General features: G+C 40.0%; 1 protein-coding gene across 4 annotated transcripts in view; it reads left to right on the forward strand.

Annotated features, from left to right (window-relative positions):
• The window catches only part of LIFR (LIF receptor subunit alpha), a 55,017-nt gene extending 28,230 nt beyond the window's left edge, over window positions 1-26,787 (forward strand). For all 4 annotated transcript variants that reach the window (XM_052775676.1, XM_052775680.1, XM_052775677.1 and 1 more), the window contains 13 exons: window positions 1,958-2,087; window positions 3,893-4,056; window positions 5,526-5,671; window positions 8,425-8,590; window positions 8,745-8,815; window positions 9,243-9,456; window positions 12,315-12,494; window positions 14,114-14,215; window positions 15,839-16,006; window positions 16,662-16,823; window positions 17,857-17,950; window positions 18,500-18,578; window positions 19,255-26,787. In XM_052775676.1, coding sequence (XP_052631636.1) covers window positions 1,958-2,087; window positions 3,893-4,056; window positions 5,526-5,671; window positions 8,425-8,590; window positions 8,745-8,815; window positions 9,243-9,456; window positions 12,315-12,494; window positions 14,114-14,215; window positions 15,839-16,006; window positions 16,662-16,823; window positions 17,857-17,950; window positions 18,500-18,578; window positions 19,255-19,893 — 2,315 coding nt within the window. In that variant the 3' untranslated portion in view covers window positions 19,894-26,787. The remainder of the gene's footprint in view (window positions 1-1,957; window positions 2,088-3,892; window positions 4,057-5,525; window positions 5,672-8,424; window positions 8,591-8,744; window positions 8,816-9,242; window positions 9,457-12,314; window positions 12,495-14,113; window positions 14,216-15,838; window positions 16,007-16,661; window positions 16,824-17,856; window positions 17,951-18,499; window positions 18,579-19,254) is intronic.
• The last annotated feature ends 388 nt before the right edge of the window (window positions 26,788-27,175 follow it).

Raw genomic sequence — 27,175 nt, forward strand, 5'->3', positions numbered from 1 at the left:
TGTACTTGTTTGATTTCACTGTGGAAACTCCAGCCCATGGAGAAGACACAGGCTGAGAGGATGAGGAGGTACCCATGTAAGCCACCTTCTCTTAGAACCTGGCCCAGTGCTTGTCTCCTTGATCTCTTTTTCTAAGGGACTTCTTCATGGTCTGGAATACTTACTAGTTTATTGCCATATGAAGATTCACCCTCAGTCTTTATCACTTTAGGTTTACATCTGTTCTAGTTTGGTCCCTGACAAGGCAAGAGTAAGAGCAAGAATTTTAAGTGAAAACATTCATTTACCAACCAGTCAAATGAACACAATAAAACAGTTAGACTTGCAACAGCAACAGATGCTCATCCAGGGCAGTAGTTCCCGGGAGCTAATTACAGCAAAGCAGCACAGCTGACAGTTCATCTTTCCTGGAAATTCTTCTAAACATTCTTTTAGTATTTTCTTTAAAGATACTGAATCACTGTGTATCTTCTCTGTGTAACCATGCAAGCCTCAGAAGTCTCTTTGAGATACAGATACCTCTTAAAACAAACTACTGAAAATACCTGGTTCTTCTTTCCTGTAATTGGTCGCTTTAGATCTTTGTGTGTTTTCCTCACAGGGGTTTTGAGAGTTATCATCTTCCAATAGCTGCCCATTAGAATCCTGTTCCTCATTACAAATGCCTGCGTTTGAACTTAGGGTCCTTGGGATTTAAGGAAAGGAGAGGAGAGACCGGGCTTATTTTGAAAGTGTGTTCCCAACGCCAGCCTCTGCCTCCTGTCATTGACTTTGTGTCTTAAGTGTGTGATAGCAAATGCAAAACAGAGTCCAACCTTTTATGACTCAGCAAGATGACATTTTTACATTATTTGTGCAGTATTTGCTTTTGTGGGAGAATCTTCCAGGTAACTAAGTCTGTGGTTCATGAATGAAGGCTGTGGTAATCCTATAGGTTTTTCTCATACAGTAGTTTGTGAAGAGCTGGGATGTGGTGAAGTCTGTTTCCTGCCAGTATTGCTTCTTGTGGTACATGCTTAGTGGGAGGGGAGAGGACTTGTCATGATGCTTTTGCTGATGAGAGACATTTGGGGAAGTAAAGGTAGAGGAAGTAAATGTGTATGCACACCACCTTGGTTAAGCCTAGGTCTGGCAAAATAAGTGTTCTTTTTGGCCCGCTGCTCATAATCTGAACTAAGCCTGTCACTATAGCCTCTTGTGTTAGTGCCCCTTCTCTAGGCCAGCTATGTGGATATTATTGTGCCACCTTTTGGAGAAAAGTGTATGTGACTTGAAATAAGTGCTCTGCTTAGTCTTACATTAGCATGGTTACCCTCTCTGTTGGGAGCACTGCCCATCTTCTCCAGGAAGGCACTCAAAGCTGCTTTAGTATGGGAGCAAAGAACAAGCTTTAAAAGAAAAAGATGGGCACTTCCAAAGAAACAGTGAAGAGGATGAGCCATTTGGGGCTTGCTTTAAGTTTCAAATTCAGTGTGGAATTCATGCTAAAGGGAACACCTCCTTGACAAGACTTGCTTGGAGAATTCAAAGCAGCGGTGGGGCTGGCACGTAAGAAAATGTGACCCACAGCCGACAGCATTCCTACATTGCTCAGCAGCTAAACTGATGCTCAGAATTTTGAAAAAGTCTTGGCAGAGTTTCAGTGAAACACTTCCAGGTCAGAGCCTGGAGCTTGTGAACATATTTGCATGTGATTTACCAGATTACCCACCCACTTAGAAGCCTAGAGTCAAGTGTTAGTCAGATGGGGCTGATAATTCTCCATCTGCTTTATTAGGATTTTTTTAAATCGTATTATTTATAGGGTTGGAGTGTAACTATTACCATGTATTGGTGAGGCATGCAATCTAGACCCAGCAAAAACAAATGGTGATGCTTTCAGGAAGCTAGTGGCCCAACTGCTGTACTGGGATGGCAAAACATTGGCTAACTGTTTTGGTTTCCTTTCATGCTACAGATGCCCCTGATATTCCCCAAAACCTCAGCTGTGAAACGTCCAACTTCCTGAATATAAAATGCACCTGGAAACCAGGCAGACCCAGTGGACTATACGGAAAACGAAGAACAAAGTATAGTTTATTTGAAAGGTAAAACAATTCGGCACTAAAAGGAGTAAAAAGGGTGGAACTGGAATATATCCATTACTGCCTGTGACTTTCTGCACCATGAAAGAGCGTGTGGAAGTCGAAACTAAACTAAACTTGGAAAACCATTGTCTAGCTCTGTAAAATTGCAATGGGAATTAAGTATAACTTTTCTCAAAGACTTATGCCATTATGAACTCATGAGAAAATAAAGGGCTTAGTGTGTTAGGCTGCTGCCAACACGTAGATAAGACCAATATGAAAATACAGGGAGATATAGGAGTCATTCACTAATTTTTAAATTTTTTTTATATGCAACCTCTGTCAGGTCATCTGTCAGACATTTACTGAGCTTCTGCTATGCACAATGACAGAAACGCACTGAGGAACAGTTGTAAGGCAGGCCATGGTGCATTTCCCAAATGCTACTAGGGAAAATAGCAGTAAGCCTACATCCGTTCTCCTCCCAGCATTAAGAACTAGATAGTGTAGAGCAGGCAAAGTACATGTTACAAGGAAAATGTTGAAAGGGACAAATAACACTGATATCATCCACAGAAAGAAGTGAAGACTGGTGTCCTACTAGTTTGTCTTACATCGTAGGCCATGTAAAGCCTTAAAAGTGAAGAATCGCTGTTTTGGAATAGCACTTGCAAATGGGATTCCTTGGTGGTTATGATTAGAAGTTAGTGAGGAGTTAACAAAATTCCTGTGGCGAGGAGGCTCCCCCATAATGCCAAAGGAACAGTCAGGGAAAGGAGCCAGGAGAGGCCTGACTCACACAAACTGATGGGAAATGAAGTCTCATGGTGGCTTTGAAGCAAGTCAGAGGCAATGAGGATTGAGTTACAGTCACAGATGTCATCCAGAATGCTAGTGCTAAAAAAGTCATTAGCTGGGGTGCGAAGAGGTGGACAAAACAGAGCAGGTATTCAAAGGAAAGGAGCTGCAGGCACTGGCTGCCCATATTCAGCTCATAAACAAGGATGTAGTTCAGACTTGTTTCGCTCAGCCCAAAGCTGTGAGGAGATTAATGTGATGCATTTCAGGGTAAACATTCTCATCCTTGTTCTCAGCCTACACTGAGCTATTGAAATAGAGAGAATTGTGTGGAGAGAGCTCAGAGCTCAGCTAGAACACAATGAAAATGCCCAAAGGAAGAAATTAAACTTGTGCTACTGAATGAGAGGTTCACACAGATTGTAATTAAAGCAACTTCTATATAGGTACATACATACAGATACACACTTTAGATTTCACCCCTTAAGATGTAACTCTGGTCTTGGCTGTTACCAGACTGCCTCTCCTGCTTTTGATTTAAAAACGTCTGGGACTAGTGGATATATCGCAGGTAACGAACTGTAGTTTATATTTGGCAGGGCTGAGAGAAAGTAGTAGAAAGTAGGGCTGATAGTAATGTGTGTCACATCTCCCTAGTTCAGAAAGCAATTAAGAACATTCTTTTAATGCAAATATATGCTGATCTGAAGAAAGATACTTTAAGTCAGAATCTCAGTTGTGACTTGTGAGGTGGTTTTACAGGACCTACCTGTTTTCCAGGCTTTTGAGAAGTGAGAGGATGGAAATGTTATGCTAGTGGAAGAGGAGAGTTTCACGTGAGAACAGGGCAAGTCATGACTGATGCCACTTTAACCTGCGTTGTGGTGTTAGATATGCCTCTGCAATCAAATCATTCTGTAAGCCATGTGTCAGTGAACCCATCGTTCTTTACTGTGTTTTCAGTCTCGACTTCTGACTTTCTAGAAATTATTCAAAAATTAAGTTGTTTCCCCTTTTTTACTTTGTAGAACATCTGGTAGAAATGTTTCATGCGAAGTCAATGAAATGAACAGAGAACGTGTCTGTGGCTTTCCAGTACTGGCTGATCAAAAAACCTACGATTTCATATTAGGCGTCTCCAATCCTATTGGGCAAACGGAGTCATCACTTTTGGTTGACTTAACTCAAAGAGGTAAGACTTAAGAATTACAAAGGCAAAAAGATATGTTTACTGCATGCTAACCATTTTTTTGTTGTTTTGGGTTTGAAGAGCTCTGACACGGTATACTTGTCATTATTTTGCTTTATTGTCACCAGTATTTTGCTGTGTTCAATAATTTGAACTTGAAAAGAAAATAGCTTAGGACATGTCCTGAGGGAATGATTAGGTGTACAGGGAGATGCCAGTTCTCAACAACAATACTACCAGATTGGATACACTGCTGTGTGGATAAATGCTACTTGTGATCTAATAATTAGCCAGCTGTTGTTTATGCATTACTTCATATTCTATTACACATCAATAATTAAAATTTAGGTGTAACTTTATGAACCGTTAAGTGACCCTGTATTTCAGTGTCTGCTTACAGGGCAAAATATTATGCAGTTTTACAACAGCAGGATTTGGAGCATAAAAAAAGTAGCAGTAAAAGTTAAAAGGTAATAGTAGGAGTATTACCTGCTGTTGATAATAGCCACGATCATCTGCTGTCACGGTTTGTAGAAAAAAATAACTTCTTTCATTAGACCTTCAGTTTAAACAAGGAAAGGGAGAAATTACCACCTTTCTAGTGCTGTCTTCCCCATCCTTTTCTATCTGCCTCCACAACCACAGCTGAGGATTCAGGGGTTCCTAATGGTTACAGCATTTGCTGTTCTCTCTGAAAAACTGAATTTAAACATGAAGATGGTGCGGTATTTTTGTCCATGTCCCAGTTCAACTAGCCTGAGGTTAGAATTTTCAGAGTAAATTGGCAAGTCCTAGAAAAGCATAATTTGTTTCTGTTAATTATAAACTGGGCTGTTTTGCACCAAGTCAATATGACTGCTATTTCCTATTTGTTTCCTTTCCTTTCTTTCCCTCACTGTCCACTTAATTCCCAACATAGAGTACATATTTCCTTGAGGGTAAGAGGGTAACTGGAGCAATTCCAACAGTAGAGATTTTCTTCTCTGATAGCTATGAATAGTAGTACTGAATATTATTGAAAAATTCTGTGAAGGGAGTTTTGGGAAGGGAGAGGTCATTTAGGAGTCCTACCCTGTCCTAGTCTGCAGATTTTAAGTTCTAACTTAAAAAGTTCCCAGAAGGTGAACAAAGTTGAATAAGTTTCATCCGTCACTGTGGTCCTCTGAAATAGCTTATTTTTTGCTTTTTTGATAAAGTCAATAGGAAGGGAAATGTTTTTCTGTGTCTCCAACTCCTTATCACACATGGCAGTATGCTCAGCTTTAAGTAAGTCTGTTTCCATGTTTGATAGCTGAGAAGAGTGTCAGGAATGAGTCTGTTTGTGAGTGCCTTCTCAGCACCAGCTGTCCTAGTTGCTGATCAGATCACTTATTTATCCTTCTGATTCTCTTTGATCTTCTAAAATCAGATTTTTCTGAACTGAAATGAATGTTTTTTTCTTAGAACTGAGGGGTTTTTCTTTATTTTTTAAGTTCATCCAAAAACTCCAGAAAAGTTAACTGTTTCTGGGAACAGCTCTACAAGCGTCCGTCTGCATTGGTTTATAAACGGCAGCTTTGCTGAAATAAGGCTCCTGTGTCAAATTGAAATTCGCAGTGGTCACTCTGAGCGAAAACTGGTAAGTTGCTTTTAGTGGATTTTTTTTTTTTTTGGCTCAAATGTTGATCTTTTTCACTGAACTAATCACATTTCAAATTCTTTTCTCTCTAAGAGCTTCATTCCAATCATCTTATTAAATGATTAATGTAGTAATGACTAGAAGTTCATCTACAAAAATCAGAAAAAGTTCTGCTCATCTCTCTTGTTGCCTGCTTTCTTTTTTATTGGTTGGTTTTAAACAATTTAGAGGAAAGTCAAATTACCCACCATGTTATTTGGTACTTGGAGAGGGTGCATAGTGCTTTATGCTGACCCATTAGGTAACAATCCTTGTGCTTTGTGCTTCCTGGTGCAAAAGGTATTAACACACACTTGTTCCAGGATGTGCTGCTGCCCTGCAGACTTCCATGGTGGTTGTTTCAGACTGCATCTTGCAGTCTGTAGCAGATTTTTTTTTTCTTTTTTTTTCCCCTCCCCTCAGAGGACAGATCATTTGCTTGCTGTCAGCAAATGATATGCACCTGGCTGTAATACGGAGCTGCTAAACCTGCTTGCGTGTCAGTGATGTAGAGGCAGGATAGGGAAGGATTCTCCCACTGGGTGTATCAATAGGTAATCCCCAGTGAAGACCTCTGGAGCTGGAGAGAAGGTGGTATTTCTGGGTGGGGTTCGGATTTTCCAGCATTCAGGCTTCCAGCTTTTGCCTGGCTTTGGTGCTCTGTGTCAGTGACTGGAGCTGCATATTTAGTCTGCTGACTGTCAGAGGAGTTTAGAATACTAATTCAGACACCAGCAGCAGATACTGAGTGTAGGTGGTGGGAATATATCGTCTTCTTCCGTATTGCCTACTTTGTGTGGGGTGATCTATGTCACTGGGGAAGCCTAATGGCAGAACTGCATATTCAGTTGGCCTGAGATTTACCCCCAAATTCTGTGTTTGTGCGTTTAGATGGAGTATCTCTGACCACCTTGGGTAGGCACATGCTGAATTATCAGGTCTTGGTGCACAGAGCCTGAATTTGTAATTTGAGTGTATTAACCTCAGAGGCTGGGTTTTACAACACTTGTTTGATTTTTAGCAGTATTCTGTTACCCACTACATTTAGTTGCCTGTTCGGCACAGCCTTGAATAAAGTCACTCAAGCCACAGAAGTGATGCAGCTGAGACTGAAGATAATCATTATATACATTGCCTCTAAAATAATAGGGTAGTAGTTAATGCATGCTCTGTAAGAGTATTTTTAAAATACTTTCAAAGCACTTAATGAGTATGGAAGCCTTAAGCTTTATATTTTCTCTGTAATGACGTGTGTTAAGTAGTACCCAGAGATTAGGTACTGCAAAGAAAATCATATATATCTTTGCAATTAACAGGAGAAGGAACTGGCTTTTAGGTATATGCAACAGCTCTGACAGATGAGCTGAGTTGGATTTTGGTGTATAGTCTGAGATACCACCATCGACAGCTCTCTGCATTTCTCTGCTCCCAACAGTTACTGCTTCTGGTGCAGTCAGAAGGGGAAAGAAGCACCCAAATGTCACCCACCCCCAGCTCAGTTAGGTTAACCTGCTAAAAAAGTAGATTTGCACAGCTTTGTCTAGCCAGCGTTACGCTGCTTGAAGCCTGGGGCACACACTTGCTTGTGAACTCTGCTACCAGGTCAGTCATCTGGGGCAGTGGGAGATGGAAAGGTCTTACGCTGCCGCAGCAGTTTGATTCACTGCACCTGTATCAGAGCCCGCAGCTACAGATATTTTGAAACACAGCAAACAGCTTGGTAGAAGCTTTTACAGCTTTGTTATGTCGTACTCCACAAGTTCTCTGTAATAAACAAAAGTAGCTGTAAAATTGTTATGGGGTTTTACATGGCATTTTGAGGATGTTTTCAGAAGCTTTTCCATCTTTATGAGAGATAGTTGGCTTTTTTTATATTTTTCAAGTTGTCATTTGGCTTTAGAAATGCTCAATTAGTTGCATCTTAAAGTCACTTGGAGTCCAGTTTTTGGCAGCTGTGATGCACATGTGTTATAATTAGATTCAGTAAAAAACACTCCCAGGCTTAGGGTTTCTTTAAGTAATCATGAAACTGAAATACTCCCTAGAATCGCACCATTTTAAGAGTAATAGGAAAGGCTAGTCCAGTCATAAGAGCTGTGAACAGAGATCACTGGGTACTATCTTTTGAAGGAAAAAATGACTGCCTAGGAAGAAGACTGCATGATAAACATTTTGCTCAGACAGGCTGTCTTTAATGTGCTCCTGCACCTGTATCTTAGGAGAAAGGCCTCTGTCTGCCCAGTTTGATGTGCATATGCACAGTGGAAGTGCAGGTTCTGAATACCAGAGGTGAAATCCTGGCCTGCCTCATAAGAGCAGTTTTGCTGCATGTGGGAGAGAGGGGGACTGGATGGGATAGATGGGAAGCAACTCTGCTACTGTGTGCAGAGTTCATCCTGTTGAAGGCTTGTCAGTGTTATCTCTCCTTTTCATGCTTTACATCTCAAAGGTGCTAACTACTGTCATATTCCAATTTCTGTGCTACATATGACTTTATTTTGGCAAACGTCTGAAAAATTTTCCTTTGTTTAGGATGACTGCATAGGAAATACTTTTCTTTTTCATTAATTTCTTTCTAGGGCTTGACTGCAGCTTTTTTTCACACTGTCGGTATTCTTGGGGAGAAATATCACCTTTTTAGGTGTTGACTTTCAGCATAATCTAGGAGAAAAAGATATATATGTATCATGTCAATTTCTGTAAATTTTTAACAGCACAATGTCTCCATGCCTGGTGGAAAATTCTCAACTTACACAGCTCAGCTGAATGCATTGCGCCCATATACCAAATACCACTTCAGGGTGCGCTGTTCGGCTGCTGACCACTTCTGGAGGTGGAGTGACTGGAGCATGGTAGAGGAGCACACAACACTGGAAGCCCGTAAGTTTATTTAATTATTTGATGATAAAGTGTTGAACTTGTGAAGCCAAATATTTTAAAATTACCCATCTAAAAAACTAACTTTTTAGTAGATGGTAAATTGTCTACTGTGCAACTTGGGAAAAAAACCCCAAACCTCTTTTTTATTTCTTAGCTCCTACAAGAGGACCAGATATCTGGAGAGAGAGAAGTCCTTCTGGAAAAAGTCTAAAAATCTTCTGGAAGGTAGATAGGATACTTAAAGTTTTAAAATATTATTTAATGTAACTGAAGAAAAACTATTTCCTTACACATTTATAAATGAGTAAAGTTTATAGTCAATAAATCGGACTGCTTTTCTTAACTTTTTATAGAACCATCCATTGAGACAAATATTTTTCCCCAAATGAGAATATTGTTAAATTTTTATAATTTAAACATTGCATTGAGAAGTGTTTCACATGAAGAATTGAATTTTTAATACATCTTAGCTGAAAATTAAAAATTTATGAACTTACACATTAATCCTGAAAGTCACACTTGAGTAACTGTCTCTTCTGCCTTGTAGTCCTATACAGTTATCAGACTAGATCAGGACATTAAATTCATAATATCCTATGTCTTCTTTTGTTTATTCCATTTTGGTTTTAATGCGCTCTTTGTCTGTTCATAGCCTTTATCCCTTTCTGAAGCCAATGGAAAAATAGTGTCTCATGAAGTGTCCTGCTACGTGCTAGAGACACCACTGGAATATAAAGAAGTCACCGAACCCTCAAACAGCACTGAGATAAAACTTGGAAAAAATGACTGTGTAATTAGTGTTGTAGCCAAAAACCACGCAGGTTCATCTCCTCCTTCGAGGATAACGAGTGTAGAACTTCCAAGCGGTGAGTGCTCCCAGCAGAGAGCTAAATACCTTCAAAGCTTGGGGAATACCTGGGCGAGTTTGTTTATTGAAAAATAAGATAGATACATGCTTTGTTTGTTTGTGTTTGGTTTCTGGTTTATTTCCTCCCCCAATCTACTGGGTGGGGGAAGAAGAAAATTGCTGCTTTGCTTTTAGGGTAGCATCTTGCCAATTAATTGTGCTCTCTGCATAAAAGACTGATAGTGTGCAGTCTCTGCAGCTATTTGGCCTTTTCTGGAGACATCCCAGGAACAACAAGAATGAGGCTTCAATGCATTAGTGTTGATCTCTGATGTTTAGGGAGCTCAGTTTATTTCTGTGTGTTCTTGTTGAGATGCTGAAAAGTGTTGCATGCTAAAGAGAATCAGAATAAAGTTTTGGGGTTGTTGTGTGGCTTTTTAAGGAGAGAATTGTTAGTTCAATGCCTGTGAGCTCTGCAGGAGAATATTAATTGGGCTGGTTGGGAAAGTGTTGGCATCCTTGTGCTACGAGCCAGTGTTTGAAAAGGAGATAGGACTTTAGCTCCCCAATTAAAGCACTGCCACTCTTTCTGCTTTTGTAAAGGGAAATAGCTGAGCCAGATAATGATTTTCTGCTCCTAACACTGAGCTTGTGGAAAAGATAATATTGCATGTGGCTATTGAGAGTCCATGCTTCCCTGCACACCAGGAAGAGTGTTATCTCCTAAGGCCCAAACCTTTAGCTCTGGATCTGGACGATGCTCTGCAGGGAAGACAGATTTACACAGCGAGGCCCCTCTCTGCTTGTTTGCTGGGAGCATTTATGGTGCTGCTTCTCCTTCCCCACCCGGAGAACAGGTACCACAGTTTCCCGCCTTGCGACTCAGGTTCTGGTAAGACAAGGCCATCTCTCATAGGAAGAAATGTGCTTTGACTGACATTCACAGTGGGAGAAAAAATGATCTTGTTCTATGTAAAGGAAAATCATTGCTCTTAATGTTTCTTTTGCCTCTCCAAAACACTGATACCTAAAAGTATATTCTTAGTCTGCTCCTTGGAGAGAAAAGTAATTAATTGTATGGGACAGTTGAATGAATGAAAATGCTTTCATAGCTCTCCTTCAGCAGTGAAAGAACGAGACTCTGGGAGTTGGGGAGGTCTCTGTAATAGGTTTGTGGTGTGGGACAACTGATGGCAGCTGGAGCTTTGCATTCATGTATAGCTTTCTGTCGGATGTCTGAGGTTCCCTTTGGTGTTAGCCAACTTGTACTCGTTGAAGACTTGCTCCAGAGTTGGTATAAGAATTATCTGAGTCACTGACTGGAGTCATGAAAGATGACTCATTCACTGAACTGGATGACATTTCTGCCCAAACATCTTTTCTGGCTGCTTCCTGTGTACAGTCTGTAAGTGCTTTTAATGTCTGTAAGAGAGCAGTGGCTCTGAAGCTTGAGATCTGCTGAGGTTTTGTGAAAACTGAAAACACAAACAAAGGGTACTCTGCCTTAATTAATTTCTCACTGTCTCTGAAAAGTGCTCTGTAGAGAGTCAGGGCATATAATCTGGCTGTTACAGACTCCCTTACCACAGTAGTAGTGTAGTGCTAGTAGTTACTTCTACTAGTCCAGGTTGCAGCTATAAATACACCAAAATGAGCAGTACTGCCCTGGGTGAATTTCTAGTCATCTGGCACAGGAAATAAAATTGAGTGTGGTGTATTTAAGCATTTTTTAGAGAGTATGTGCTCACTGTCAGTAAAAAGTCTCTCCTGTAAATAGAAGAATTAAAGCAGTCTAAATAGAAATATGCTCTCTTCCAGCATCATAGAAGTGTAGTTTCACTGGATGCATAGTAGTTTAGGGAAAGACTTCTGGAGTTGATTTGCTTTTTTAATCATGTGTGTCTTTCTCGCCATGAGCAAGCTAGAGAAGGATGGTACGCTTAGCTGCATGTTAAGATTATTTAGAAATAGACAGTCCTTCGACATTCACAGCACATCTGTGAGAGTAAAGTTTTCACAGCACTGGTTCTTAAAAACTGCCCTTGCCCTTCAGCTTTCCATAGTTTATGGCTTTAATAACATGAAATAATAGACTCAATAGGGAGTATAAATGAGAACACTGAAAAAGGAAAAACTGAAACCCTGAGATCATTTTTGCAGATCTGTTGTGGGGCCACCACTGTTGTTGTGGCCTTTGGAAAACATCCCTTAGCTCAGCGGGGTCCCATCTGATGGACAGCTGTGGAGGGAAGCTGCAGAAATCAGAAGTCGTTCCCAGATCTGATCACTTCAAGGACAGTAAACCTTTGATAATCCAAACCAATAAAAATAGACTAAAAGCAAAGCTTTTATTTTTAAAAAATTTACCCTTGGTGGACTGGAGCCTCCATAAAGTTCACCAGGGACTTGACTCTTGCTGTCAATTGTCAGTGAAAAATGGTTGTCTGTGGTCGGGCGAGTGACAGCAAGACACTTTGAAAGAAACACAAAGCAAACTGTTCGATGAAATGACAGCAGGAATTTATAGCTGGAGGCTCCTGCCAAATTGGTGTCAAGTCAGATTTGAACCTGCCATCTACTGTAAATCCTTACCTTGAAAAAGTGCTTTTTAAGCCAGTCCTGAGCTGCAGCACTTCTCGTCATCATACTTAAGGCTGGCTGAGGGATTTGCTGCAGGCTACGTCTGATTTCCAGCACTTCAGAAAGCATAGCTGAGTGCACCGCTTCAAATTTCATGGTACCGGGAGCGTACCTCTTGTTCTTAGAAATGACTACAGTTTATAAAACCTTTGTACTGTGACTGAAAGGCTTTCTTCCAGCTTGGACTACAGATAAATGTCTGCTCTCTGATGGATTTTTATGTCGTCTTTGTTGCAGACAACGTCAAAACAGATCGGGCTGTGGCAATGGGGAATGGAATTTATATTTCTTGGAATTCTTACCCCAACATGACCTGTGGCTACATAGTAAAATGGTGTCATTCATCTGGGTCTGAACCCTGTAGTGTGGACTGGCAGAAATTTCCTTCAAATACAACAGATGCAGTGATAAAGTCTGGTAAGTCAGAAATAATTTTTTGTGAGTCTTTCTGGTTGAGAGCCTGAGCAGCAAGTGGAATGAGAGCAGCACCAATACTCTTTAAGCTGAAGATTGTTGCATTGCTGTGTGCTTGTGTATATAAATGAATCCCTTCTTGGTACTGTGTTTATTTTAATTTCTTACACAGCCTTGCCAAATCCAAATATCAGTCTTTACTTGACTGTTATCATACTATGTTTATTAACTGTTTCAAAATTACCTCTTCTAGCTACACCCAGCAACTTCCTAACTCAGCCTAATGCATAATGGTTAATATAGGGTTTGGGGTTTTATTTGGATTCTAAACATAAACAGCGCTGCTCAGGATGGGGGGAGACTAATCCTTTGTTTTTACATGAGGCAGATTTTTTTAAGTGTGACCTCCATGTGTTGGCTTGCTGTCAGCAATTGAAATTTCCTGGAACAGGGCACATTTCAGGTCTCTAGATGCTGGTGGGCAGATCAGGGAAATGAAACTCAGCTGTGGTGGGACAAGTAGGAGCAGAAGAAGAAAGAGAGGACCCAAGAAAGATGTAGGATTTTTCTCTGCTGTCTAAAATAGTATATATTTGCTTTTTAGAAGAGTTTAGTATATAAAGTCTCCGTTGGAGAAAACAACTTGGAGCTGTGTACATAGGACAGCTGGGGGGGAGTGGGACCTGGGAGGGGGGCAATATGTTTTCCTGCCTGTAATTACAACACTGTGTCCATGTTGTTTTCCTTTGCGCTGGCTAGAGCTTGCTTTTTCTAAGCAGACAATACTATGTCTGTCCAACAAGGCAGTGCTCTAGTTCTGAGCTCTTCCCTGGGATGCTTATTGCAGCACATAGTGGGAGTTACCAGGCTGCTAGGACAGGGCTCAAGCTAGCAGATCCACCTCAGTGCTTAGTCCTGCCAGGAGAATCTCTCAGGCTGGACCTGAACTCTTGCAAACCCCACTTGACTTTGGTAGAGTTTCACAGTGGCATGCTGTTTAGAAAAAATTTTGAAAGTAGTGTATACCCCTGACTTGAGAAAATCCCAGGAGATGGTAAATTATTTACACATTGTAGTATCAAACACCTATGCCTCCACCAAAGACATGTGAACTGGAAATTTGCTGACTATCTGTGTTTTGCAGAGTCAGTTCAGGCCTGGAGTTCATGGCTAAAGTGCTTCACTATCACTTTTGAGAGTTCTCTGAATTTGTTTTGTACTGTTGCTGTAATAAGCTTGGGTATTTCAAAATACATTTGTATTTCTGAGGAGGCAGGATCTACATGGCTACCGTGGGAGGAAAGGAAAGGGGTTGTTTCTGGTAACTTCAGTTAGTGTTTCCTCATGGAAAGAGCAATTTATGAAATTTGAGTAGCTTGTTTTGAATCCTATTTGTTTAGAATCAAAATTTCTCTGGGAGCTAGATTTGCTTACTGCTTCTAAGCTGCATCTGATGGCATAGCTTTTATAGGAATTACAAGTAGGGATAGTGTTTATACCTAACAGCGTGGTCTAAGACTTTGTAATTTTTGAATACGTATATATGTAAGTCTGTGTCCCGTGAAAGCTAAAAGCATCACTCTTCATAACTGAAGTATTCTTACAGCAATTTTCTCTTGCAGCTCTGTTTAGACCTGGCGTGAGATACAACTTTTCACTATATGGCTGCCAATCCAGTGGATATCAGTTACTGAAAAACATAACTGGGTATATGAAAGAGCTGCGTAAGTGCACTTTATCATTCAGGATCTTTACAAAGTGGATTTAGACTGTGTCTATTTTTAGCTCAGTTTTGGCAGAAGAGGATTGAGACCAGAATCCCCATACAGTACTACTGACTTCTGCTTGTTCTCTGTATATAATTGTAATACATTTCTCCAGCCACTTCCAGTTCCCAGCGTGGAATGACCCTGTGTTCCCCAGCTTGTGTGGTGGCACAGGGTGTCACAGAAGTTTGCTCTGGAGACAGTGGTCTTCAGAGCTGAAGGCACAGGCATAAGTTGAACCACAGGCCTGCAGTCACTTCTGCAGGAGAGGAGGCAACTTACTTTGATTAATCAAGTTAAAGTAAACTTCTGAGCACATTTGGTACAGCTCAGCAAATGTAAAAGGTGTCCACAACATTTCTGTTTAAAAGCACTTCTTAGACCAGAATGAGATCCTAGAGTATAAGCCATTTTGAGAATTGCACTTGTAATCCCTCCTGTAACAACGCCATCTGGGTAACTGCAGTTTGATCCAAGGCTGAGTTTTGCTTGCCTGGAGATGCATTAGTGTCTGAATGCTTTCTGTTTGCAGGTATCTGAACTTGGCTTTACCCTTTAACATCTCAACTGTATTGTATTATAACTGCAGCACACATTTCACTTTGAAGTTTAACGTGTTTTCTGCTAAAATAGTTTGCTTGGAAAACTGAGCTGCTGACACAATCTGACCGCTTGGAAATGCCATTGTTTATTTCATTGCTAAGGTTGAAGGTGAGATTAAGGCAATTTTACCAGAAACTCATCTTTCAGCCATTTGTATCTCTGCAAAAATCCTGAACAGTTTCCCAGAAGGTTCTTCCATATGTGTTCTCAACAGATTGGAAGCTTTCAAGGTGAAAGGATAAAGACTTTGGGGGACTAAAAATGCATCAAACATGCAGGAGAAACTTATTAGGAACTGAGAAATGTATTCATTTTGCACAAGAGCATAGATTCATTCTAAAACTTTAGATTTTCCTTTGGACAGATAACCATCAAGACAAAAACAGATGCATTGTTAAACGTGAGTTCAGCACTGGTAGATCAATGCCAAATGTCAGACTAAGTCCTGATGCACATGACCTTACACAGTATCTGCTCTAACACTTTCATTGCGGTGCGGGTATTGGAATAAGGAATTGTGATGCCTGCTAAGAGTAGTTCTTTTAAACTGAGATAGATTTCCATGATAGGAATGTAGAATTTGTTTAATTTGAAGACAAGCCATGAAGTCACAGAGTTAAAGCCTTTAAAAGCTAAGTAATTTGTGTGGTCTGAATGTTTATGCAATCTTTTGGGATTTGTAGCAGGAAGAAGGGTATTTACATGTATGGATCTGTAAGAAGGTTGCCCAAGGAGAGATTCTTCTTTCAGCTTCTGTTAATAGATAATACTGCAGTAATTAATAACAATGAAACTGACATACTTATATTTTTGTAGTATCACCTGCTAAGTCTTTTCACATGTTCTTGACAATGAGGGAAAAGTATTCAGGAACAAGTTGAAAATGCTAGCCCTGAAATGAAACTGATGAAACACATGGATTCAGCATTTAATAAGGTGGTTACTTACTAGCTTTTCCCTTCATAATTCTCCCTACAGCTCCAAAACGTGCACCAAATTTTACTGTAGAAGAAACTTCTTCAGATTCTATATTGGTAAAATGGGAAGACATTCCTATTGAAGATTGTCAGGGGTTTTTAGAGGGATATCGGCTTTCCTTTGCAAAAGGTGAAAAAGATGCTTTAAAGCCTAGGCTTTCGGAATCAGGTAAATGAAATCTATAGATCACAACTTCCTCGCTCAAGCTTTTTTTTTTTTTTTTTTTTTTAATAATTTAATTTCACTTTAAAAAAAGATGCTTTAATCATAATTCAGTTGCATTACTTACTGGCATAATTGGCCCCTGATATGTGACAAAAGCATTTGAAATAATCAGCTCCTTGTGTGGTTAGCATAGTTGTTTTTTAATATAAGGCAAAAGTCAGAGAAAACCCTGGCTCACGAAGGCCATAAAGCTGTGCAGTGACTAAGTGGCAATGTGGCACCCTGCCCTGCATACAGATAACCTGGGTGGATGAGACAGGGGGGAGGTTACATGGCTATATTTAATTGAGTATATTCTTCCAGTACCCATCTTGTAAGGGCATCTCTGTACAGAACTGAAGCCTGAGTCACATTAACATAAGAAGACAAGCAGGAGTGTAAGAAACTGAAGCCAGTCTGCAGCAACAACACACCCCTGTGCTGTTTGGTGCTGTGTAAGCAAGCAGCATTGCTAGGATTCTTTATTTCAGTTTTCCTCACACAGACTGTTCTTCAGGTTTCATATGCTGACTTCAAGAAAGTCTTGCTAAAGCTGAGGTTGTCTTTGTGAATCCTTTCTTACAAAGTTATCCTTTTCTTATTGCTTCCAAACAAACAGGGAATCCAGAACTTAAAGTTAAGAATATCACTGACTTAACAAAGAAGTCTTTGAAAATACTTGATCTTCAAGGCAAAACAAGTTACCAGCTGGACCTACAAGCCTACACTGCTGGTGGGTTGAGCCCTCCAAACAGCCTCTATGTGGTGACAAAGGAGGACTGTAAGTTGAATATCCCTGTTCATTAATAGTCTTCAGCACAGGGCCTGTGCAATGTATATAAAGCTGAGCTTATTTTGGTTTTTTTCTGGTCCCCTTAGGTAGTTTGGGCCTACAGTCTAATTTTTAATTTATTTACTTGATTATTTTTAAATACAAAAAATTGGTACAGTTCAGGGTGAGGAAAAGATCCTTTCCTATTACAGCTACCTTGTAGTTCATGGTACTGTATACAAGAAAAATAACTTCTAAGCTACTACTAAGTATGATTGAGTCTGAACTTAGTATTCTCAAGCAGCTAGCTGTTTTTGTCATGTTTCCCATGATGAATATCTGCTAATACATGGTGGGAAGAAAGACACTGTGGAAATATTTACCAGTTTCAGAATTATAAACAGATGCCTCTCTGCTTTGAATTCAGTTTTATCGATCCCCTGACAGAAACAAACCCAGAAAGACAGTTAGGAAAAAAAAAAATTACTTTAGGGAATGAGGAAAAAAAAAAAAAGTATTTCATATGAAAGACTAAACACTGGGGTGCAACTAAAATACATGAAAAATCAAACTTGAGGCACTTAACATCAGTACAGGAAGGCAGTGGGAATGTATTGGAGCTAAACCCTAGAGATTAGAAGCATTGTAAGGCAGTGCAGTTTGTGCAATGAGTTGTTGGCCTATAAGAGCCATTACCAGAGATTTGGCTGGCTCAAGTAACATGAAAGTGCAATTCCACTGCTTACTGAGAACAGAATTACAGTGGCAATCCGTCTTGTGTTGCACATGAAGCCTTTCGCAATTGAGCAATCGGAGAGAAGTATCTGCTGATTCCTGTAGTTATCACTGAATCAGCTCTGTTTATGGACTTTTGCCCTTCCAGCAAAGGGAAAGTGTATGGTATAGGTCATTGTTTGCAGACTACTGTTAGACTGAGTTTAATGAAACGGTCACTAATCTGTGGGAATGTTAGAAAAAGCATAAAACTCGCTGGTAACTTTGGATATACATTTACTGTCTTTTTTTTTTTTTTGTCCCTCAGCTGTAGGATTAATCATTGCAATTCTCATCCCCGTGGCAGTGGTTGTGCTGCTTGGAGTGGTGGCCAGTGTCTTCTGCTACCGAAAGAGGGAATGGTAAATGCCTGCATTCAGTACTGATCTTTTCCTGGATGTGTTTGCCTCAGTGCTAGAGTTTTCCACAATTTCAGTTACTCTTTGTTTTCTCCAAGTACCCAAAGATGTCAGTGGGCTTTGTTTAAAGGTGGGTGGCAAAAACACATTGTAGAAGGTGAGGGAGAAATTGAGTTGGAGAGAGGTCAGAGTGAGGAATGCAAAAAGGTTTTGCAGGAGCCTGACTCCCAGTCAGCACTGTTTATAAATAGTTCCCAAATGGAAATAAGCTGGCAACAAACTATAATTTGTGAGCCATCCACAAACATTCAGGTAGACATCCTATCTTCAACTTTTCGTAAACGTGGCATATCAAGTTCCCCAGTTTAAAAAAAAAAAAAAAAATTGCTGTTTTTTCCATTAAATACTCAGTGAAAGTGTAACACACTAAATATTTGTGCCAGATGTCTTCAGTATTCTGAATTAAAGGGAAATGTCCTGACTCCTTTTGTGTATTCACAATCTGTTTCAGGGCTTGGTAACTTTAAAAGTTTTTTTCTTCCCTCTTTAAAGGATTAAAGAAACATTTTATCCAGAGATCCCGAATCCTGAGAACAGTAAGGCACTGCAGTTTCAGAAGAACATCTGTGAGGTAACCCTATTTTAAATCTGGTATTTTAAACTTCTGAAAGGTATCACGAGTAAAGAATTCTTTTGCAAACTCAGAGTCTTCCAGTTGTAGAAATAACGCTGTGGCAGGGGGGAACAGGGCAAGTTACTGAGTAACTTTTGTCACCTGTTCTCAAGAGCTTTCTTGTTACTGTAGTTACTTGCAGTGTTTGAACTCGGAAAGGATTGCTGCATTTCTCTCCTCCCGCAGTAATGAGAAGTGTCAGTACATGATAACAATGTGGGAGTAACATACCCATCTTTGTCCTAGTGTTAGGAGGAGTAGAAAGTGTGGAGAAGTGTACATGCCATATCCCCAACCTTCTGGTAGACATAGTAGCTGGAATTGGGTGTAACATTTAAACAACGTTCCGGAATGAGTTAAGCTAAGATTTGGGGAAAGAGTGCTCAAACACTTACTGCAAGATCCGGAGTGTCTTTAAGTTGGCTAAAATACTTTTAACATTAACAGGAATATGCAATGAGCCAGAAAATGAGAACTAAACCACTTTTTTTTTTTTTTTAATATTGTACTAATGGCAGTGGGATGAGTGCAAGCCACAAGCCAACATACTGGTTTAATTTGGGCAAGTTGTTGCTTTCAGGATTTCGAGGTCTTTTGGCTTAGTCTCTCCCCTTTCTACTTTTTGTCACTTCAGGGGAATAAGACACTTAAAACACTGGAAATGAACCCATGCACCCCCAATAGTGTTGAAGTGGTGGAAACACGGTCTGCAGCTCCCAAGATTGAAGACACAGAAATTATGTCCCCAGCAGCAGACACCACTGTGCCTGAAGATGGCTCTGACTCAGAAACGGAGAACCATGTGGTTGTGTCCTACTGCCCACCTATCATTGAAGAGGAGATCTCAAATCCCCCTACGGATGAACCTGTGGGGTCATCTCAGGTGGTTTACATTGACATCCAGTCAATGTACCAGCCTCAAATTAAACCAGAGGAGGAGCCAGAAATAGACTTAGTGACTACAGCAGGCTATAAGCCACAAATGCAGCTGCCTATCAGTGCTCTGAAAATAGAGAGTCGCTCACCTGCAGAGGAAGAATTGGATAAAACTGCAGGTTACAGACCTCAGGCAAACACAAACACCTGGAACATGGACACTCCAGACTCTCCTGGATCAGTTGAAAGCAACAATGAAAACGCATCTTTTGGAAGCCCGTGCTCCATTAATTCCCGACAGTTTCTGCTTCCCCCAAAAGATGATGAAGACTCTCCCAAACCCAGTAACATAGGGTGGTCCTTTACACACTTTTTTCAGAACAAACCAAATGATTAACAGTGAGTCCTCGTTGCACCTGAACCTGTCTTCTAAATAAGCTCTTATTCCGGATGTTGTAAAGAAAGGAAGAAGAAAAGTGCAAAAGGCATGAATTATTCTTGGAGACAGTCAGCAGAGGTTCTAGTGAGCTGAATGTTACCATGTTTAAGTTAGTGGAAGTGTTAATGTTCCATTTTAATAGAGGCCGAGCGGCCAAAGTTATAGCAATTTAGTTATTACTCTAGTAAGATATATTGGATATAAAGGGTATTAAGTTTAGAGCTCCTGATAATCATAGTCAAAGAACTCTGCCTATCTTCACATAGTGCTCCAAGATTAATATGGTCTCATGCAACTTATAACTTGGAAAGATTGCTTTGCTTTGTTGTAGTTGTTCTCAACTGTGTGTACTCAAATGATGCAGCCCCAACAGGTTTCCTTACTGAAGGTTTCATTTATCACAAACCTCAGCCTAACACATGGAAACGATGTGGTTGGAAACTCTTGAGATCTTTTACCTAGTTATAAACTAAGAACAAGTGAGAGTGCTATTTTTTTTTCCTCTCCCATACGGAAGGGTATTGTCACTGTTTAACACTTCTGAAGCAATGGCCATTTGAATCTATTGCTTTTTAACTAGACACTAGTTTCTGTACCTACTGTACAATGTTTATTCAATGTTTGACTCAGGGGTACAAACTTGGGGAAAAAAAGTGTAACACTGATTTAAACCTCAGCAAGAACTGCATAAAGTTTAATTTTTTTTTTTTTTTTAAACTTAGAATGCGCTATATTTTTTCTATCCTTTGGTTAAGGAGTTAATCTTTCCTAATGTATTGCACTAATGCATTTTGTATTTCATAGCTTCAGCTCCAGATCTCTTGCTTCAAAGTGGTACAGTAATCCTCGCCCCCAGTGTTCAGCAGTCTTTGCACTATACAGTAATGTAAGCCATGGGGAAATCTTGTCTACTAACACTAGCTGTCCAAGCAGTGTGGCATGCAAAATCAGAGGTAGTAGTACTAGCTCCTTGAGAACAAATTGCTCTTTGGGTGATCTTTATTGTATTAGCTTTGCCACCTGCTGCCTGGCTGTTCTCGAGTGTCTAAACAACAGGACCTTCTCTACAAATCGTACCTGAGAGTACAATGTGGGATTTCTCCAGTGGCAGGGAGAAACCCAAGGAGGTTTTAGTGCCGCTGATTCTACCTCTCCTTTACCAGACATGTGATGCAAAGAAAGCTTAAATAATGTATTTGCGTGCTTAAAGGAGTGTTCAGAACAATCATCTTTGAAAATGCTTGTTTTCATATATGGATCTCTAGGCAGCTGTAATTGTAACATTTCACTGTGTAAACTTCATTCTGTGGCACACGTGAATTTCACTAGCTTACAGGAGAAAGTGCTTTCTAACTTACCTGTTCCTTACTGTAAAACACAGTGGTGAGAGGTCAAACACTAAAGAGCTTGATCAAAAAGGGTCTCCATAAAGGTCTAACCTAATCTTTTTAGATTTCAATTTCCTTATCTACTTTGTGGTTTTTTGAATAAATAAGATAGGGGAGTGGTTTTCTAAACAAGATCTCAAAACAGATAAGGAGGGTGAATTGGCTAAGCTGCTAGTTGTAAAGGTATGAGAACTGACCAGGAGGATGGCTAGCTTGGCAGACATTTGGTCTCCAAACCATGTGATCAGGCCATCAGAATAAAACCAAGCATTAGGTTAAACCTAACTGCAGCAAAGGATGCTGCAGTTTCAGATGTTGGTATGTCTCTGCCATCACCATAGAATGAAAATACAGAAGGATTTCAAAACTGACAAAAAGGCAAAACACTAAACAGCATTCAATCATCATCATCAGTAACAACTGCCTGTGTGTGCCTCCTGGAAGAGTGAACTGTGAAGGCAGTAAAAATAGATCTGTCTGCAGACTTGACAGAGTGCAAGGTGTGTCTGAAAGAACAGAAAGTGCAGATAGGATTCTGCTTTTGAGGTTGAATCTTGGAATTAGCAGAGCTGCGAGTGAAAAGACAGACAGGCAGTGCAAAGAGCTGGTGTCCATCTGTCACCAGGCATCACCACAAGAGAAAGTTTCATGCCTAATCTATTACTGCCTATTAATCAGAACACTAACCTAATACATAAAAGGAAGCAGTTTTGCCCTTTGTGCTTGGTAGCTGGGAGGTGGCTAAAACCTAACAACCTTTTCTCACAACATGTGTTTTAGAGCAGATTTCTTTTCACTAGTGCAGATTTGTCTTAATGTGTTTATCTCCTAAGATGAATTTTAAATTATGCTGCCATACGCTTTTAACTGAAAGCAGAAGATGTCATGGACAGAGTGTATGGGTAGTGGTTTGGGTTTTTTATGGAGCAGTTTCTCAATGCAGAGGAGCAATCAGTATTGTACTGTAATCCAAACAAAAAAACCCCTCTGTAGTGGAACAGCTGATCATGAAGAATATCTGTGCTTTCATATGGCTGTGTGTTGCAAGAAACAAAACCAAACTGAAGTTTGAGAGTACTAGCAATTTTTGATTTGGCAGACTGGAAGGCAGGGCAGCTGCTGAGAACACATAGAGCTTGCAAGGAGCAGCCTAACACCCTTTGCAGTGCTCCCACAGTGAACCACTTAAACACATGCATCACATACTCAGGTTTTCCTTTGTGCTGCTCTTCCTATTCAGTCAAGGCAACAGCATTTTAAATTGCTTCATTTCGTAGTGATTAGGCAGGGGAAAGGTCCACAAACACAGGGTCTGCCTCGATGTTATCAAAGCACTCTCATCTAATTATCCATCACTTTTTTTTAAAAAAAAACCCCTTGACTGTATATTTTATTTGACTGGTGTTTTGACGTAGGGCAGAAGAGTCCTGTTAATAGCAATGGCTTACTATACACATCATCTTGTATCAGTAGCAGAGGAGTGGGGCGAATGGGGGAGAGACACAGGCTTGTGCAGTATATGTAGCATCATTTACTGTTGCTTAATGGTTATGAACCAGTAAGCAGTTTTCATTCCAGCACTTGAAAGCTCAGCTGCTTCGCCTCTGTGGTTTCCTTTGAGCCTATTCAGTGCTGCCAGTGAGGACTCCTTTCAAATGCCTATTTTAAATCTTCAGCAGCGAATCCAAATACCAGATGGGTAGTGAGAGGTTGTGTGCTAATTTAGTGATCCTGTGAAGACATCCCTAGGTGCACGGAGCAGTAAGAATGAGTGACAAGGACTGTCAGGGAATGGTCATGCTTTCTGAGCCCAAGTGCCATGTTAAACCAGTGAAGTGTCTTTAGGAATGTCTTCGTACTGAATTCACTTTCAAAGCATGGTGCTGTTTAGCCTCTAAATGCATTGGTAACAATTGTAAGACTAAACTTTGGGCTTCAGAGGGGATCAGACTCCTTGTACTAGTGCCTTTGGGCTTCCTGGTGAGCCTCTTCAGTCAAATTGTTTCTGAAAACTGTTTTAGGAAGCAAAGTACTGCATTTTCTAACCATCATTTTCTGTAAGATCTTACTCCTTTATTGAATATCTATTTTGGTTTAGGTTTTTTGGCTTTTTTGCCTTTTTTTTTAATGAGAGTAGTTCAGCTTTTTAAAAAACAAAACAAAACAAAACAACAACTTCCAGAAGGGATATGACCAGAAGGGATTGTGTCTGAAACACTGTTACTCCTAACTTGGTGCTTCAATCCTCCAGTTGGATCAGTGTTCAGAGGTGTAGGGTGTTAATGCCAAGCAATTTCTTTCTGAAGCAAATCATCGGTGCTGCTGCTTTTTATTTTTGAGCCATGCCTGTCATATGTGACAATCTGGGGTTTGTAATAGGTTTTTGTGCTGTTCGCTGTATGCATGGAACCTCAGTCACATTTGATGTAACATCGTGCACTCTCCTATTTGACACATTCATTATTTTTATTGTTCTGACATGTGGGGGGATCTGGGATCTTGGTTTTGTGTGTTAAATTTTGGGATGGTAGCTCTGCATGTGATATACCTCACAGAACTACTAGTTAATATATCAACAAAATAGTAAGCTAATATTACAGGCAGGCAGTGAATTACCTCCCCTGCTATGCAGTGGCTGCATAGGCAGACTTAGAACCCAATGACTGACATTTGCTGTGGTAGCTGTCTTTATTATCTGTAGTTGCTGCTTTCATGGGTAAACTATTTCCAAAGGGAACCAGTAGCCATGTTGTCTGTCATGGCACAATTGGCAAATGTGCCATGTTTCTTCATCTTTGGTTTATGTGGGGGACCAGAGCTTTCCTCTGCTGGGAACATGGCAGCAGCAAGCTCCTGCTGACCTTAAGTTTTAGGCTGCTCTGAAGAGGCATGTTCAAGCTGCCTTTTTTTTTTTTTTTTAATACGTTCAGCTGGGTAAAGCTTAGGGCTGTGGCGTTTCCTGTGATCTTGTCCTCCAGGACATTCAGCTGAACATGAACAGTAGCAAAAATGAAGGCAGTTGAATGCATTGGAGGTAGAAGGTGTTCAGACATCACTCTGAAAAGGCAATGAGAAATCATGTGCTCTATTTTTAGACAAATACTGCTTTGTAAATTGAATATTTATATACCTACAAGTAGATAGGAATATAGTAAAAGAATTTGAAATACATAGGAAAAATGTAATATTTAAAGGATCAGATTGCTAACAAGGCTCCATGTACCATAAATCTATCAAGAGCTTCCCATGTAAATAGCATCTTCTGTTCTGCCGCAGACTTTGATGAAGACTTCAGTGCAAATGGCATTAATATTTTTAACACTAAGAAAAGTCCTAACTCTTTATGCACATATGTGCTTACATCATTATGTACCTAGGTGCATATTACAGAGGAAGTTGGTTTGCAATTCCCAAAGTGATTTTTTTGGAGCCCTGTACTTAAATATATGCGTTTTAAGACACAGTTTCATCTTAGAGGAAATAGCTGCCATCTGCACTCCTCTGACACACTACATGAGTTCATGCTGCTGTGCATTAAGCAGTGCCCTGTGTGGCTGGTGCTCAGAGATGCTGTCGGCAGTTCGCAAGATTTGTTGTTGGCTTTTTCTTTGCCTTTTCCTTAGCAAGCCTGGAAACACAGTCCGAGACCCCAAATGCCAGACACAGATTCAGAAATATTGGAATGTTTAAAAACTAATTTCCTCATGCTTAGGCCTGTCTTAAATTTTTAAATATTTCTTAGAAGCTGGAAAACAGTTTCTTCCATAATGATTTTCTTTCCTCTCCTCCCCCATTTATATAACTCTGGATTTTCCCCAGTGTTTCTAAGATAGCCAGTGTTTGTTTCCTTTTTGCATGTTATGCAAACAAACCTCAGATGATATTGGCAGGGGTTTCTGTAACTTTACGACTTGTCCCAGGGTGCATGACAATACTTTTTCCCCACAAAAACATCTATTAATTCCTTCTGCTCTTACAACAAAAAAGTCCCCAGAGAACTTCTGTTGTTTTGGATGGCAGAGGCTCAGCATCCCCATGCAGGTGAGCTGGTCTAATGGCAGGGTGCCGCATAAGAGGATGCGGTTAATCCCTCTCCAGTCTCGCCCTCTCCTTGTGCCAGCGCAGCCCCAGTGACTTTGTGGCGCAGCAGAGCAGATGACATCCTTATTTTTTGATGTGATACCCAACAGAATCTCTAGGTAGGTTTTTGGACGGTCCCAAATCTGCACTTCAGCTGTTGTTACATGAAAGCAAGCTCCAGTGGAAGTGTATGCACAACTTCCACAAGAAGGTTCAATACCTTTGCAACCCATTTGGTCTCATGGTCTCACGTTGTGCAAAGTGTAGGAAGTAAAACTTACCCAGGGACAAAGCAAAAAATGAAATGTTCTCATTTTCATTCTTTGGGCTGAAAAAAATTCAAAAAAGAAATAGCTCAAGCAGGGCAAAGTAAAATAGAATCTGGCAAGGTCTCACACTTTTTAGTAGTAATACAATAAAAAAAAGAATCCTTGAATATAACTTTGTCAGTGTTTCCTTAATGTGACTCAAGAGTGGCTTAGGATGAACAGCATTTTATGCTTCATAGCATGTCAGAAAAGTTTGTAATAGTAAAAAAGGGGATAGTAAAAAAGAAGATAACTGAATCGACTCGTGTGTGAAATCCTACTCGAAGGTAACAGTAATTTGGACTTTGATCTTGTGGCGCACAAAACAGCGGAGCTGGTGGAGTCATACAGGTCACCTGAAAAAAAAAAAAACGTTGTACTATAATGCTGTAACTTTTAAAATATATACTGTGAACAGGTTCAATGTTTTTTTAGCTCTTTTTATACCATATTTTTTACAGCGTAAATAATTTGTTTAGAGATGTTTTTATGTTGTTTTTACAAAGATTTTAATGGACTTCTGTTTAATACTAGTGAAAAAATTGTTTGCCAATTTGAAAGTCATCTATAGAAATTAATTCTGAGAAAAAATCAATAAATCAAGCTGACAAAATAGTCTTCTTAACACACTAAATCTAATCAGTCATTTAACATATTTCTGTTGCTGAATGATACTGAAGTTTTCCAGCTTCCAAATCCGCTACTGAAAAAATACTTCTTTCACAATTTAAGCAAAATCATCACAAGGCACTTTAATGAAGTTGTAGCATACCAAGTAAAATACTGATTCAACAAATTGTATCAACATGAAAATTTATTAGCTAAGCAGTTAAACAAATGCATGCTTGAAAAAGGAAGTGTGGGATGATATTGGGGATATAATATTCCAGTGTGGGAGGTGACATTTAAGACTAACCTAACACTAAGATACCAACTTTGCATATGTTTTAAACTTAGTTTGCTTGGCTGCTGTAACTCCTGTTGTATTGCTTGGGTGTCTAAAAATACGCATGTATTTAACAATTTTACCATAGTATTGCCATGGAATTTAATAAATATATTTTCTTACACTCTTACATGTTTTCATATTCCTTGCTTGCACGTTTATTTTTAAGGAAGAGTTAAATTCTGCTCATGCTCCAGTACAAACAGAGTTATTTTAATTTTGTGCCAGAGTAAATAACCACATGATCTGGCAAGCACAGCCTTGGCTTCTTGATCAGCAGAGCGGGTCGTAATGCAGATATTCTCTGAGCAGCTTCTCCTAAGCACAGCATGCTATAGTGCATACATACATGTTTCACTGAAGCTCTCCTGTTCCTGCCATGCGATGTGATGATAGGAGGAAGGCCAGCTGACTCACCTGTGTCCTCCTCGGCTTATGGCTGTAACACAACTGGGGTTTTGAGGTGTGATTTCCCTGCAGGCTTGGGCTGAGGGCTTGCAGAGATGAGCAGCCAGAGG

This window comes from Harpia harpyja, chromosome Z (genome assembly GCF_026419915.1).
Source record: "Harpia harpyja isolate bHarHar1 chromosome Z, bHarHar1 primary haplotype, whole genome shotgun sequence".
NCBI classification, from domain to species: domain Eukaryota; kingdom Metazoa; phylum Chordata; class Aves; order Accipitriformes; family Accipitridae; genus Harpia; species Harpia harpyja.